General features: G+C 34.8%; 2 protein-coding genes across 2 annotated transcripts; both read right to left on the minus strand.

Moving 5' to 3' along the window:
• Positions 1 to 895: 895 nt before the first annotated feature.
• Positions 896 to 2,965, minus strand: LOC21384634. Its single transcript, XM_010101788.2, has 3 exons — positions 2,742 to 2,965; positions 1,390 to 2,031; positions 896 to 1,257 (listed from the first exon to the last, which is right to left on the minus strand). Exons 2-3 carry the CDS (start codon positions 1,994 to 1,996, stop codon positions 1,112 to 1,114), a joined length of 753 nt encoding a protein of 250 aa, XP_010100090.2. The 5' UTR covers positions 1,997 to 2,031; positions 2,742 to 2,965; the 3' UTR covers positions 896 to 1,111.
• A 1,961-nt stretch (positions 2,966 to 4,926) lies between these two features.
• LOC21384635 (rho GTPase-activating protein 7) lies at positions 4,927 to 16,156 on the minus strand (the record flags this gene model as incomplete). The annotated part of the gene is made up of 21 exons (XM_010101789.2): positions 4,927 to 5,457; positions 5,730 to 5,933; positions 6,203 to 6,275; positions 6,829 to 6,998; positions 7,081 to 7,194; positions 7,821 to 7,904; positions 7,990 to 8,050; positions 8,628 to 8,677; positions 9,719 to 10,060; positions 10,285 to 10,506; positions 10,749 to 10,992; positions 11,548 to 11,635; positions 12,418 to 12,487; positions 12,571 to 12,626; positions 12,803 to 12,880; positions 14,012 to 14,131; positions 14,237 to 14,384; positions 14,514 to 14,592; positions 14,669 to 14,739; positions 15,025 to 15,101; positions 16,141 to 16,156. Coding segments are annotated over 21 exons (2,553 nt in total), but the record flags the coding sequence as incomplete, so codon positions are not given.
• Positions 16,157 to 16,160: the final 4 nt, after the last annotated feature.

The following is a 16,160-nucleotide window of genomic DNA, read 5'->3' on the forward strand; positions in this document are numbered from 1 at the left end:
TGAAAATAACGTTAAAATTCAAAAGCCATAAAAAATGTAAAAAGTTGAAAAGATTAAAAAAAACTAAATAGTATAATAAAAGACAGAAACAATGGTGAAAATCAAGAGTATATTCTTTTCATAACTTAAACCTCAATTCAAATTTCTTTTAATAGTATTTTCTCTAATAAAAAATTCAAATTCAACCTTTTTGCTACAATATTTTTTTTTAATATAAAATTCACTTTACAACTCAAGTTTTTAAGTTCTCAATTCAAGTTGTGAAAGAACATGCCTCAAATGACCAAGAAAGAAAGATAACATTGTGCAGGACATTTGCAGTCAAAGCTCGAGAATAATGTTTGCTTCTTTATACTTTCATCATGTAGTTTGAGTCTAATGATCGAATTCAAGTATTTGCAATGATTTGTTCCTCATTTTGCCTTACAGTGCAGTACATTCTATTTGTAAAGCACGCATCTTTCTTAACCACATAAGATCACAATAACATGAGCTAAAAAACATAAGCTCAAAATAAAATGCTTACATCTTATAAATTTGCGTTGGGTGTGGGCAGTGTACTAGTGATCGTATTTTGTCGTTAGCTGATTCCATGTTGCTCATGAAGGGGTATAACTTAAAAATTTAGAACTTATTTGTAATCTTCCCCAACATCATTTCGATTGTTGTGGTATTATTTTTGTCGTGTGTTCTTCTTAGTATTGAGTGGCTTGACAATGATACTGGAGTTTTTATGCTTTCTGGGCTCTATTTATAATATAGTTGTATATCATATTTGACTACTGTGGTTTTTTTAACATTTTTCGCTAGCCCAGAATTTCATCTTAGTTTTGCCCGAGTTAATTCTTGCCTCCACCACTATGTATAATCAATGTAAACTATAAAGATGCTATTATATACTCATAAACCAATTAGCAATTAGTAGCCTATTAACAAAGATATATGTACAACATACGTTTCTTGAGACTTTCCAGGACAGATGCACTTTTTCCTCAAATCTAGCACAGAATCGTCCAGAAAACTAGCCAAATATTAGGGAAAAAGTAGTTCCTAAGAAGACTACTAAATGAAGATCACTATTTCAATGGACGCGTGTGACTAGAATTACTTGTTAGAACTCCAGATCTGTTTTCAAGATTTCAGCGTAGTCCAACTTTTCCATCTCACGTTTGCTTAGCCATCCAAATTGAATTAGAGGTTTCCCAGACTGCAGGCTTACTAGATGCGTTCTGTAAGGTATAAGTATATTCTTGAGACCTGCCATTCATGCAAAAGAACAATTAGAACAAATATCAGCAGGTAACAATGTTCACACTCAACACTAAACGAGCCAAAAAGAGTGAAAAGGAAAAAGCCGTGAATCCCATGATGGCATGATCCTTCGCTTACCTGTAGTGCACATTGTCCTGTACAGATGAGCAATATGAGCATCTCCTTTGGTTTTCATGTTTGGCCTCTCAAGGCACTCGAGAAACGCTAAATCGGCCTTCAATAACTTGGCCTGATCGTGAGTGTCATAACCAATATCGTGGCAGTAGCAACAAAAATCCAACCAATCAATCGGCCGCCTGTCCCAAACAAGAGATCCACTATCCTTCCCACTTGACCAATTGGGTCCACAATAATGCCCATATCTGGGAAATAGCTGAGAAAGAAACGCTCTTGCACCTGTATGCCAAGGAACCTTACAAACATACGGCCTAAAGCGCAAAGGGGTACCCCAAAAATCATTCTCGGCAGCCCCTCGAGGCAGTGATCGCTTCCTCAGCTCTCTATTGATGGTGGTTGGTTTGTCTCTATTATTGATGGCCACCCATGGAACAAAGGAAAGGAGGGACCAACCCCACAATTTAATATCAAAAGAAGCATTCTGATTGGTGTTTATTTTAAGGTCACTATTGGGTTCAAGGGTTGAACCTAAATCACAGTTTCTTTGCGTCCTAAACCTGGGAACACTCCAAAGAAAACCAGGCTTCATTTCCTTAACAAGGTGCATAATTTTTAGTCAGTATAGCGCCAGAAATTCATTCCCTGCCAGAGAAATTTCAGAATTTCAATAATAAATTCATAATCTAGCTCAAACCATAAAACCCACAAGCAAATGAAACCATAAATTTCGTTTTGTATCAAAACAACAACACAGTTCATAATATCATAGTTTATCATCACTTTCCTAAAGGATAAACGTAGTCATATACAGAGGAGAGGGGGGGTGGGGAAACTGAACTTTAATTGCTTATTACCTTTTTCAGGGCGGAAGGGTTCAATTAATTGTAGATTCAACTCTTTCAAGGAGTTTATACAACTAAATAAACTCTTAATTGAATTACAATTAGGAGAAAACGGAATTGAATTACAAAGAAAAAACCTAATCTCATTAAGAATCCTAGTTCAAGTAAAAGACTAATCACTAAAGAAATAAAAATAAAATCCTAATTCTGAAGAACGCACCATATAAATAAATTATAAACAGAAAACAGAATCATATCTTAACTAAAATACCAAATCCTAACAAGACGCGATCTCATTCTACTTCAGTGTAGTTAATAAGCTTTTAGGGAACGAAAAAATTTCAATTGCTTATCCGTTTTTTCACCGACCAAACATAACCAAAAATAGGATGAATTAAACGTAAAATTAAGAAAAGATCGAAAGAAACTCTTGGATAAAAGATCATAAACAACCGTTATCATAGAAATTCGACATTAATTCCGACACCGACATTGAAGAATGGAACTCACCAGTGCGAATTCATCTACTCTGAGGAGAGAGAAGCATGTTTTGTAGTGACGCCATAGAAATCGGAAAGAAGAATAAGATGCGGAAAAAAAAAGGAAAAGAAAAGAAAGAAAAGAAAATTTAAGAGAGATTTTAGAGAGAGTAGTTTCTCGAGAAAGTTTATTAATTGTTTTCGTTCTGGGATTTTCTGTGATGTGTGGAAATTGGGAGGGATTGCGAGGGATGCGCTGACCATATCCACATAATGAGTCCCCACCCAATCTTAAATATATTTTGTTCCAATTAGGTGACTCGGAGTGGGGCCTACACTGGCTAAGAATATATTTTCTTATGTTCCTATTTTAACGTAATAATCATGTAAAATGTGTTTTACTTTTCAAAGGAAAAAATAAATAAAGAATAAACGTGTGCTATTGTCTGAAAAATTGCGTGTTTTAGGGTAAGTTTCAATAATAATCAATCATGCGAGGAATATTCTCTCAAAAAGAAAAAGAAACATGAGAAGTTATGTCATGTGGTATGAACTACTCTTTACGAGAGAATGGGAATATAACCTCATAAAAATATATTAAATTTTTCTACATGTTTTTGTTAATCTTAATAACGTTGAGTAGTGGTAGAACCGTTTATTTTACCGATTCGAGTTTAGAATTTGAGTTTTGTTACAGTAAAAAACTCTTAAAAACAATCACATCTAACTTTTTTACTACAGTAAAAAAAGCTCTCACATCAAGTCACATCTCAACTCGAATTAAAAACTCGAATCAGATAACTAAATGCGCCCTTAAACTTTTATCCTAACTTTTTACAGCTACATGCGAATTGTAGAGATTTTATTGAAACACTTAATAATAAAAGAAATTACATGTCACCTAAGTCCGTATTGAAAAATAGATATAAAACTTAAGATCCCTAACTTTATTTCTTAATATGCCTAAACTCTCGAGAAGCGGTATGATTTTCCTCAAAAATACACGCGAAACTCTAATAGGAAGTATTTCTTTCTCTAGTGTCATCCTTACGCGTCAAAATCTATAAAAGCTAATTCGGAAAGACAAAATCCATTTACAAATGTAATAAACAAACGTCAATCAACTAGAAAAATTGATAATAGTGTGTATTTGGCTTCTCTCTCTCTCTCTCTCTCTCTCTCTCTCTCTCTCTCTCTAGACAATTATTGCGCTGGAGACCGCCATAGTTCAATTTCACCTCTTTTGAAAAAATTAGACGACGTTACTATTAAATTGTTTATGCCAATATATTGTTTATGCCAATATACATCTGTATCTATGCGCATGCAAAGCGAGCAACTTAAATGAGTTGGCAAGTTTGAATTAGATTAGATGCCAATTTGCTTTCATCACTCTTTGCTGCTAAATAACAAGTAATTTACTTTTTCAAATTACGATGAAACAATTCAACTTGAATGAGTTTGCTTTCATTTGTTGTAATTTAATTAATTACAAATATTTTTTCGTTGTAGCATGCCCAGATCAATTTTTCCAGCTAGAGAAATCTGGAGACTCCAGGGAAGTAAATCCTTTTTGACAATTCACTTTTTCAAATAAGGATGAAACAATTCATCTTGACGGTTAAAACTTACATGACGGTTGAAACTTGAAAGGGCCAGAGTGCTGAACCAGCTAGAAATTGTTGTTGTCTACTTCAAGTGTTGGCATAAAATATAATTAAAATAAAAAAAGATGACCCGCACAACAATGCAACATTGTCCATTATATTGGACAATAAGAGGGTGTGTTGGACAGAATTAGATAACAGCACTAATAAGAAATTAGTGGTCCGAATCTTAAAATAAAAAAAAAAATAAAAAAGGTTAATGTAATAATAGTACATTTTATCTGAAATAAAATCGGCCTTCAAACTGCACATGGGACAGAAAATTCTAAACCAAATACTTACGAGACCATTTTAATGCAAAAATAACGTTTGAAAGATTACTCATTGGACCCCATTCAAAAAGAACGGAAAAGGAAAAAGATTACAACTAAGGAAGAAAGAATGAGAGCAAGAGGCAGAGAGAGAGAAAGAGAGAGGAGGAAAAAGAAGCGCTACTGAACGTAGAGCGCATGGATTTAGCAAATCATTATTCAAAGGTACAACCATCTGAAACTGACAATACAAAAGATTTTCCACCAAAAGAGAGAGAAAATGGAATTGTACACAAAGTGATTTCAAAATGTTCTCTTATAACATTCTGCTCAATAATATTACTTATGAGTTATGCCTAATATGGACACATCAGAGAACGCTTTGTTTACAAGTCCATGAGGAAAAAAAAAATTGATAAACAAAAGACAGACCAAAACACTTCCTCATGAGAGGATCCAATCACATCTTCACTAGGAAAATTAAAACGAACAGAAAAATTAAATATGAAACCATAAATTATAGGGTGTGCGGGACTACAAAGGCTATTAACAAATGCAACAGCATCAAGGATATACAACAAAGATGTCAGACAGAAATACTACTTCCCTCGACCCATTTGGTCAGCATCATCATCTCTTGCCATCAGTTCCATGGGGGAGAAGATGGTCTACAGACAAAGTCTTGAGCAGATGTCGTGCCATAGTTCAAGTCAAGGTTATGAAGTTGCTCCATTAGCTGAGAACGTCTTTCCTTGAAGAAATCAAGACGAGTCGTCAGTTCTACCAAAGCAGAAGATGCTGCCGACGGGTGTCTAGGATAATCAACCACCTGAAACCAGAGTTATATGTAATGATTGGAGCCATGAAGAAAGCAAAACAATGCAGCAAAGTTCATGATTTCGATATATTAAAACAAAATGTCAGAAAAATAATACGATTTTGCAGATAATAAGATAAAAAAGAATTGGGTTTAAAATAAAATAAAAAAAAAGACTAATGATCTTCGGATACTTCTGTTGACAAACAGAAAACATGTCAACAAAAACAAAGTCGTGAACTGAGCATAAAATCTGTAAATCTTGTTAGGAGTACTGGTCTTACTTCTGCAGCTCTGGAAGTGGATGGTACTGCAGCAGAATCAACAGCAGAAAGCTCATCCATGGTCATGCTAGTGGATGCCTCGGTACTTTTTGAATCACTCAAACTAGGGTCCATGAATGGTTTCCGCAATGGCTGCCTGTTGATGCCGCCAGATGATAGTACTTGTCCCTTCATTGCTCTCCACTCTGTCCCCAACAGACTTTCCTGTTGGAAAAATGTTGAGGTTAAAGTTTGTTTAGCTTAAAGTAAAAATATAAAGAAAATGTAACGACAAGGATCATTTGCATATTTAAGTCGTGTTTCCCAAACTTAAATGATGAATAAAAAGCTGGACAATGAAGAACGAGAAGGCCATTCAACCAGTAGCTCATCCTATTGCTTTATGATATTCATTTTCAAGGTGAGTAACAAATTTTTGACATGGAAATGCTCAACTGAAATAAGAAAAATGGTTGAAACTACAAAAGGCCTACCTCTGTGGTCCTTTGCTTCCTTTCATGATTGCAAAAGGCAAGACTTGTGTCAAAATCTTGCTGGAGAAATCTTCTGCAAAAAATGAAATATATTCTCACTATACAATAAGACAAATTATCTCAAATTCTTAGAAATAAATAAATTAAAATCAGCCACTTCTCGATCCTCTGTTCATGTTATCCTTTTGTATGCCTTATCTTCTCTTTTTATTCTTTTCTGTAGTAATGAAGTCTTGGATTCCATCCCACAACTCTTTTTTTTTTTTTTTTTTAATGACATTGCATGAACAAAAGAAAAAATAAGCAATCTACTTTTACAATGCACAGGCTGATGAGAGATGCATATAATTTTTATAAAATAGAATATGATGGTTGTTTTGGGTTATAATTAGAGCATCGACTTAATAAGCTTAAAAGTAATATACTTCCGTTCTGCACCAAAGTTCCTGCATGTCCAGTACAAGGACACATGGAGATAGGCAGGTCAGGGCATTGCGTAATGAGAACAAAGGTGACCATAGCGAGATACTTGTATTTAAAACATGAAACTCTAGAACAGTCCCCTTAAACTACCTAAGGCCCTTGACAACTAAAGTTTAGCAGGATAGCATGATTTTCAAACTCACTGTTGAGAACTATGATTTTGGACATGTTGATAACGATCACACGCATCAGAGAGGGAACTGTAATGATGCTGCCGTTGCTGATTAAGTTGATGGTGGAGTTCCGCAACTTTCTGCTTCAATCTAGCAACATCAGCTTCAGCAAGAGCAATCTCCTCAAGCTCAGCCCTTGTCTTCACATCAGCTTTAGCGATAAGAATTTGTATTATGCAAGCATTTGAAAGACAATTTAAGTAAGTCTGACAAAGTATAAACCTTAGAATCCATGCTGCGGGAACTGGAAAACTGTCCAGTGGACATGCTCAAACCAACTTCCAATGCAGCTCTAAGATCTCTTTCAGCTTGAAGCTGCTCTTGCAATCTTGAAACCTACAGTCATTTAGAAGTTATATAACGGAAAAGGACGAAGCCCACTCTTGCATAACTCTCGACTTCTTTTTTTTTTCTTTTTTTTTTCTTTTTTTTATTTAGAACTCTGCACTAGTCAACTATGAAGCAATACATTTTTAGCATACAACGATGCCCACTAGCGACAAGATTACCACAAAGACTGTTAGGTCATTTTTTCATAAAATGTTTTCAGTAAGTTGAGATAGATTGCACAAATTCTAGAAACTAGCTCTCGTTCCCACTAATATATTTCCTGAGTGACAGAAGCTCTTCCCATTGTCAACATTGAGGCCCCGGCCTTAGCCCAAATGTTCAAAGGATAGCGTGGGCTGCTTACATTTTTGAAGCAAAATACTTGAATCTAAAAGTACACAAACTTCTAATAAAGAAGGATTTAACTCGTTCCCATAATATATTTCCTGAGTGACAGAAGCTCTTCCCATTGTCAACATTGAGGCCCCGGCCTTAGCCCAAATGTTCAAAGGATAGCGTGGGCTGCTTACATTTTTGAAGCAAAATACTTGAATTACACAAACTTCTAATAAAGAAGGATTTAAAACCAAAAAGACCCAGAAAAAGATGTGTAATAGGTCAAACTTTCATACATCTTGTTCAAGTGCCAACCGCCTCTCATGCAAAGCTTGCTTCCTCCTCTCTAAGCTAGCTTGTAGAATTGCATTTCCCCTAGCCTACAATTGATGATGGAAGATTTAGTTGAATATTTCAGCAAATTCCACTACCTCCTACTGAATAGTTTAAGAAAAGGAATTTTACCTCCTTTGCAATCCTATGTTGCAAGTCATTCTTCGCAATTTCAAGCCTTTGAATAGCAAGCCTACAAGATTACGTAATTGAACTTCTTGAGTTGCATATGCACAAAATAGGCAAGATCAAAAATAATAAAGAACAGCTTAATAGACGGTTCCTTAACCTCCGTCAGAATTTTTTCTTTTTTTTCTCCTAGGTTATACAGTTGCAGATGATGATGATATGTTTCAGGCTATCAGTACGAGAAAGAAAATATGACCTACTTAGATGCCCTACTTAGTACATTCTGCAGATAAGAAATTTCATCCTGCTATCAAAATGATTCTGACTAGAGAAACAGATAATTTTCCACGACCAATCAAACTAATTCGCACTATGACTAACCAGCACCAAAACCAAATTTTTTAATGAGCCTCGCAGATAATATAGTGCTCACACGAGTTACAGATATCCTCACAAATATCTCAATAGACATCAAAAGAACTTTGCCAAGACAACTGGCAAAATTCTGCCACATACCAGCCCAAACAAACAAGCTTAAACCCAAAACGGATGTCCTGTCACTTTTTCTCTTGTTCCAAACTCAAATCGAATATTGACCATTGAAGATAATGCAGACAATAAAGAAAATGATAGAATCTTACTCCTCCTCTCCAGAAGAGTCAACTGATTCCATTGACGGCGTTTTCCTAGCCTGCATGAGGGCCAACAAAAGAGCATTAGACGCCCACTCTGTAAGAAATACCGCTGTAAAAGCAGGACCTCTCATTCAGTTTTTCCCTAAAATTAATACATACGCACTTCCACATATAGAACTAATCATTAACAAATGTTCCACATACTCCAATGTCTCTATTGTCAATTTTTGACAAAATATGGACATACTCCACAAATTTTAGTCTTTATATTATGATAAGAAAACTTTCATTCACTGATGAAGATCAATTACAAAAGAAAGAGGATAAGGAATCCTCAAAAAACAAATAGAGAGAAATAAAACAGCAGAGAAAAACAGAAAATAGAAAAGCGCCTTCACTTCCCAATAACATCCTTCCAATCTAGAACAATCGAGTGAGAAGGAAAATCCTTAAAAGCTTTATTCATCGAAGTTCTATCAACACGTGCTCTTTCTAAATTTAGGATCTAATATCATCAAAGCTCATACCCACATGATTGATTTTTCCCATCAATAAATCTCTGTCACTTATGCGACTATCACACACAAAATTTTTCTTCTTTTTTTTTCTCCCTCCTTTTTTTTTTTTTTTTTTTTTTTTTGATATCCAGAATTTGAGCTCATTTTGTGAGCCCAGGTCTGAAACTGGAGCCCACCAGGTCTGAAACTGGAGCCCACCATCAAACCCTACAATCTTTGGAAGGTAGGAAACAGCCAAATCGGAACAATTCAAGTGATAATAATTTTAAGATCAAGTGATAATAACTGAAATGTTAAGATAAAAACTGAGATACAGAGGCAACCAGAAATGCAAATTAGGCTTTGATAACTCGATGATTTCAGCCCAAAGCATATTCATTTTATCTTTTCAAAGAATGAAAAATCTATCTATGACCTATCTACTAAGATGATTGAGCATTGAGAAACGCAAGAGAAAAGAAGACTTAAAAAAACCATCTTTTTGAATTGATGTATCACTGTCACATTAATGCCTGCAAGAAAATTGAGGAAAGATAGAAAATTGATGTGAGGAATATCAAGTCAAACAATGACACTCACATTGCTTCTTCCCCAGAATGTTGATCGTTTTGAATTATGGTTGGTGCCTGTGACTTTACTCGTTGCCTTTCCAGCACTTGATTCAAGTCCAGATACAGGCAGAGGATGCCCTGGATCCATCAAGGATAGGATCTCTCCCATTGATCTGTAAGATTCTCCGGCTGGGGAAACACTAGGTGGGTCCATCTCATTAATCAAGTTTTCAGCAACTTTCTTCTGATCATCTTGTTCTTCCACCAGCGGAACGGTTGGATCTCTGACCTGTTGGGGGTCGATTGAACTCTCAGCTAGAGCATGTTTTTCTTTTGGAGATCCATCATCTGAGTCATCACCTCCAAATGCCTGTAAATGCACAAAATAGAAGCTTCAATTAGAAAGATCGTAGATTGAGAAATTCGCAGAATCTCTCATTTAATTTCTTATATTCATCATGCAGGGATCCAGATAGAAGAAGCAAAGCAGGACAAGTCATTACTTAAATTACAAAAGTAATGTACAAAAAAGCAGACATAATGCATACTTCCAATATTGTCATGCATATATAGTCAGAGGAAAAGAGGGATGACCTTATAGTCATAGAGATCACTGCCAGCATACCCACTACTTTCACTTAATTTCCCACTATGTACACGTTCAGGATCATCATCTGTTTCTGGATCAACTTCATTTTCCGCATCATGGTACCCATTGTCTTTCGTATCAATATTTTCATCATCAGTTGACTCTTCACTCCCACTGTTTTCAATCTGAGAATCAGCTGAGATGGAGCACCTTTGTAGATTTTCATCCTGAACAAAATTTCACAATAGGTAAATAACAGTTTCATTTATAGTTGAATCAGGCACCACATTCCCCATCATGCTAATCTCAAGCGAAGCAAATAGGTCACTGAAACCTATTTCTTGTGAAGTAATTTTCCAAAGAAAACAATCTATATGATACTTAAAAGAACTAAACCAATAAAATACCAAATATAAAGATTTTAAATAGCAAGATTGCAGAAACTAAACGCAGGATAAGAATATCTTACATCAAAAATGTTTTCATACTCCTCCAAGAGTGTCGTAATGATTGCTTGAGCATTATTAGCAGCATTTGCAGCAGCAAGAAGCTGGGCAGAACTATCACCACTAATATCAAAGTCATCATCCAATTCACATTCACCAGCTAATAAAGGGCGTAAAATCAAGGGCGCCATGCATGCAGCAACAGCAGACGGAGTCATCCGATTCTCATGAGAGTGAGACGATATGATATGCATCATCTTCAGTATTCTGCAAAAATGAGCAAAAAGTAAATTGCTCAAAGTTAAAACAGGATCATATCATCCTAGCACTGCAACACTTTGTCACTATTACTTAATAGTCTCTGCTCCCTACAGTGCTATGAACAACGAAGAAACTTGCAAGAATTTACTTTCGCAGCCAAAATACATTCAGACAGCATAACACCCAACTAACTTAACTAACATCACCAGAAACTCCATCTTTATTATGCATCCACTATGTTTAAATAAACCATATTGTTCATACATATCATCTCTCTGTTATCACAACATCCTGTGATTATAGATTATGAAAAATACAATACTTAGTTCTATGTTACTCAGATATTACTTTCTTTTAGATTGTTTATTTATTTATTTTTTTTTACACAAAGCATTCCATTTCTTGTTTAAAACTCAAGTACCGCAGCAACACAAATTGATTCATTTTCCTGCAAAAATTAAAAAAAAATATAAAAATGCAGAGGCTGCAACCTTAGCACATTCACAAAGCAGATGAGGGAAAGGTGAGGTATCATGTAACATAGAGATTTTGGGGAATCACCTCTGCAATAATCGGCGGTTTGGTTCAGGAAATGTTTCAAAGATTGCAGAGCGCATTGCACTGATTCGAGCTTCCTTTCGATCTATTTCTAGTAAAATAGAAAGCAGAGAAACATAATAGAAATGATTATTTTGAATTAGCATAACATCAGCTAATGAATTTAAATACCTAATCTATGAAATAAAATAGCTATTTGTAAAGCATTGAATCACCAGTATAGCTCCTGCTGACTACTAAAGACTCTTCTCCACAGAGTGAAAAAACATATATCCTTAAAAATAGTCTTATACCCAGGGTAGTAGTTTGAATAACTGAATTTCCAGAATACAGAAACAAAAGCAAAAAAAGAAAAATTGCCAATTGGTCTTGAGCTCATTTGTGCTTGGGTATTGATTCTAAGCATCATAGCTAAGTAGGAGATTTTATAAAACGGTAACAATACTTGTACGATAGTGGGATTAAAATCAGATAACAAGATCAATGAAAGGGATAAAAGCTAAACCCACCGTGACAAACCCAAAATACTGAAACACGTGAGATGATCTACCAACGGAACAAAATTAGTCCCTAATTTAGAAATGTTTCACATATAAATTTCCTTTGAGCAACAATAATTTTATAATGTTTCCATCAACACCAGCTCCTCTAGAGATGCTACATGGAACTCATTCCACTAGATATATGATAGGATTATGTTAGTAATTAGTAATCAATATAATAAGTGGTTAGTGGTTTGTTATGTTTGTTAAGTAGTTAGTAGTTACTAACATAATCCTATCAATATAATTTCTTGAGGCCAACAAAGTACACTAAACTTATACGCATTAGAGATGCATTGTTGAAAAAGATCAAAGAACCATAAGAACTTACTGTAAGCTTCCAGCAAAGCTGTGCAGCAGGGTGCTGATACTGGTGAAGAAGGTAGCTCTCGCAGAACATGCTGTCAACATAACTTGGTGATTATTGAACTCAATGCACAAAGCATAATAGTCACAAATGGCGTCAAATAGCTTACAGAAGTACCTTGATACAGTCACCAATCACATGGGCATCCTCATCAGGACCAAATTCAATCTTACCTGAAACAAGAAAAATGGGATTGTATAATCTTTGTTAGAAATGAGTGTTTATAGAGAATCATGATCTTAAACTGAAAAAGCGATTCAATATGTCTTCTTAAATGATGCTTTTAATGCTCTTGCAGTCAAACACAACCAAGATGAACTGCAGCTTGACTAAAGGCTTAAGCAGATACCTTGTTCGTATTCCTGTACTCTACGTTCTACTTCCTCAACATCTGCAGACTGCCGTAAAATTCCTTCAACTTTGATACCTATCCAAAGACATTAGAAATTTTGATTAAAACTGTATAATGCAGAACCAGTAAAATTTCTCCTTATATTTTACATTATATCTTCCCATAAAATTAAAATTTCATAATTATTTAACAAATATAGTTTTGTGGCAAATTAAAGAATTTAAAGCAAACAATGACAAATGACCGCTTTAATAACTAACATGAATCAGCACCAAAGTCTACCCTCAGTGGTCTTGGCTGACTGTACTTATTCTCTTCTGAGATTGATTAAATTCTAAAATGATCTCTATATCAGGATCCATTCATCAAATCTCCAAATTATAACCGATGGAGGAAAAATGAAATGAAAGATAGAACATCACTTCATTGATCTTTTCCAGAACCCAACACATTATCTCCGTTCAAAAGGAGCGATAAGTTTTTTTTCTTATCAAGACAAGAAAAGGCCGGAGCGTGGGCAAAATGACACCAAATCCTTCTAACTCAAGTTGAATAAGAAAAAATATATCCTTACAATAAAGCATAGGAAAAAGTCTTTATTTACAAGTTTGATCCCATTGCATATATCTTCTCAACAAGAAATCTCAAAGAGATTGAAGGTTCATTCTAAAACAAACCGCAAGCTATCATGTAAAACCTTTTTCAATCACTCAATACAATGATAGCCTGTAATGTAACCTCCTGATGTGTTTCCTTATCTTAGTGCCATAAGTGACATCCTAATGCGTTTCTGTATCTTAGCTTTGCAACCTCCTTTTTCTCTATATCTTCTTATTTAAATTCAGTATCGAGAAATTGTCAGTTCAATGCAACTACCATTTACTTCATAGCATATCCTCTTTATTTAAGGGTGGGACATCTCATTATGATCTTGACTCATAGCTTGTAAGTAGGCCAAGTAATGTTTCCATCCCCCAAAGCATGATCAATTGGCTGCTTCAGCCAGTGTCATTTGTATATTCCCCGAGGAAGAGAGAGAGAGAGAGATTGAACCAAATAAATCTCCCTTGATTGATATAGATTTGGATCTATAGCTTTTTGAAGGATACTGTTCAGCTGCAACCCTTAGTGGCTTATAAATATATCATGTTTTTTTATTTTTATTTAGCTTGAACCACTGTCGAAAGTATCGAGATTATAACTTACCAAAATTTTCTAAAAATTGTAGAGCTTTCTCAAGGAAAGATGGACTTCCATCAATATCCTCTAGTGCAAGCAAAATTGGCCTTCCAACAACTGAAGACTTGACAGGGCGCTTATCCTTCCCTGGAAAAACCCAATATTAAGTATGAGTAAAGCCACCCAACAGAGTTAATAATCAAAAACCCAGAAATGATACACTGAAGAAGTTATAATGGTCCAAGTACAAACATTGATGAGGGAAAGACCCTTCCATTGTATCACTCGTGTCATTCCGAAATATTCCATTGTGGCCCATAACAATGGCAGCACTTGGTGCTTGTGCGAGGGCATGTTCTAGGGCAGTCTTCCATTCAAATAAATCTTCCGATGTTTCAGCCTGAAATTGGCAGAAGTTAGAGAACATATATAATACATAAACATCTATGCTCTATTAGGTTTACCCCTATACTTAAAAAGACTGTAAAAAAATAAACAATAACAATAATCAGATAGTTAAGTGTATCACCTTAAGGGTGAAAGCTCGACCATCACGCCCATCAGGAAATAACACGGTCAGCAATTTTTTATCTTCTCTAACAACAACACTACATGAAACCAATTGCACATATTAACAGTATTGCAAAAATTACTACTAAAAAGAACTGCATTGACCGTGCATACCTTCCAGAGTTATTCAAGTCAATGCCGCCCAAAGTGAGGTTTACTTCACCGCCTTTTTGTGGAAGTGCACTCTATAAAGAAAAATAATGAGAGTTCATTTGAATCACCAAGCGTAAGTACAATTAAAGCATAGATTTTGCAGAGGAACAAAAATAACTCATCCTAACTTCCTCGGCTTTTCCAGCCAACGAATGAGTGTGGATGTATGTGTGGAAAAAGTTTTTAAGTGAGTGCACTTATTCCCGCTACATAATTCTGATGTTATTAAATACAAAGAAACTAAAGCAAAAATCAAAGATGCAGAAAGGAATTGAACTCAAAGCATAATTTAAGTCCAAGAGATAATAGATACTAACAGGATCATTCTTAAAGAAAACCAAAGAAGTCCGTGTAAGGATAAACCATCGCTTCTTCCAAGACTTCCAACCTATTCCTGCAGTTTCAACAAAAAATAACTTAAGCTGCATTGAGAAAAATGCAAATTTCTTACTACCTTGTACAGACAAAAGAAGACACGTGCATGCAAAGTAGAAAGTTGTTTTTGCATCATGAACCACCAATTGAATAAGATTACATGTTAACACCTTGCAGACATTAAGAAGATTTTATTTATATATATATTTTACAAAAAAAAGAAAAGAAAAGAAAAGAAACAGACCATTACTAACAGAATGTTTTAAGAAATATCAGTCATCATGGCACTATGTAAAAAAATAAATAAATAAATCACCACAGAAGCATTGTCCTTAGAACATTAGTCATGACATGTGCCACAAATTCGTCCTCCGCTATCTTTTTTTTTTTTTTATTTGATTGAAATTCTTATATTTTCATTTAGAGTAAAATTATTTCTAATATTGACAATTGAACATAAAGTTTTCTACATCTTCAATTACGTAAGTATGGATATTGGATATGTACACCACATTTGGGCACAACTCATAAGAATACAAGGAAAAAAATCTAAGAACTAAACATCTCTTGGGAGTTTTCCTTGGTTGGTTCATTCAAACAATGGCTGGTAGGTCTAGTTCCTTAGTTTTTTCCTTCTTTTGTGTCTGTTAGTTGTCAACTAATACATTCATCCAACCATTTTGCAGTCTCAGAATTGAGTAATCAACCATTGAAAACTTCCATATGCTTACATTACATCCTACAGATTCCATTCTACATCACTTGTTTAGCATCATACCCGGCAAAAAAAAAAACATCAGCAGTAATTGACCACCATTAACGAACAAAGGTATTCAACACTTTTGTTAGCAAACTCATAACTTACAAGTTATCAAGATATCCATTTACATATATTATATATTCCAGTATTTATCATGTGGAAACAACTGAAGAAGCTTTGTGGAGCTTGATGTGTAGATTAACAAAAATATTCTTAAGATCTAACATATTACAAAAATATTTTGCACTCATGAATCAAAAACAGAAGAAATTTAAAAGGAAGGAGAAATTTTACCAACCTTTTGAAGATATGAAAAGT

The sequence above is a fragment of the Morus notabilis genome, unplaced genomic scaffold (genome assembly GCF_000414095.1).
Source record: "Morus notabilis unplaced genomic scaffold, ASM41409v2 Scaffold6029, whole genome shotgun sequence".
Lineage (NCBI taxonomy): Eukaryota > Viridiplantae > Streptophyta > Magnoliopsida > Rosales > Moraceae > Morus > Morus notabilis.

Excerpts from the sequence above, each read along its gene's own strand:
- LOC21384634 (XM_010101788.2), bottom strand. The coding sequence starts at position 1,996 with ATGCACCTTGTTAAGGAAATGAAGCCTGGTTTTCTTTGGAGTGTTCCC. Across the intron at positions 1,258-1,389 it reads CAGGACAATGTGCACTACAG|GTCTCAAGAATATACTTATA; the intron begins GTAAGCGAAGGA and ends CATGAATGGCAG.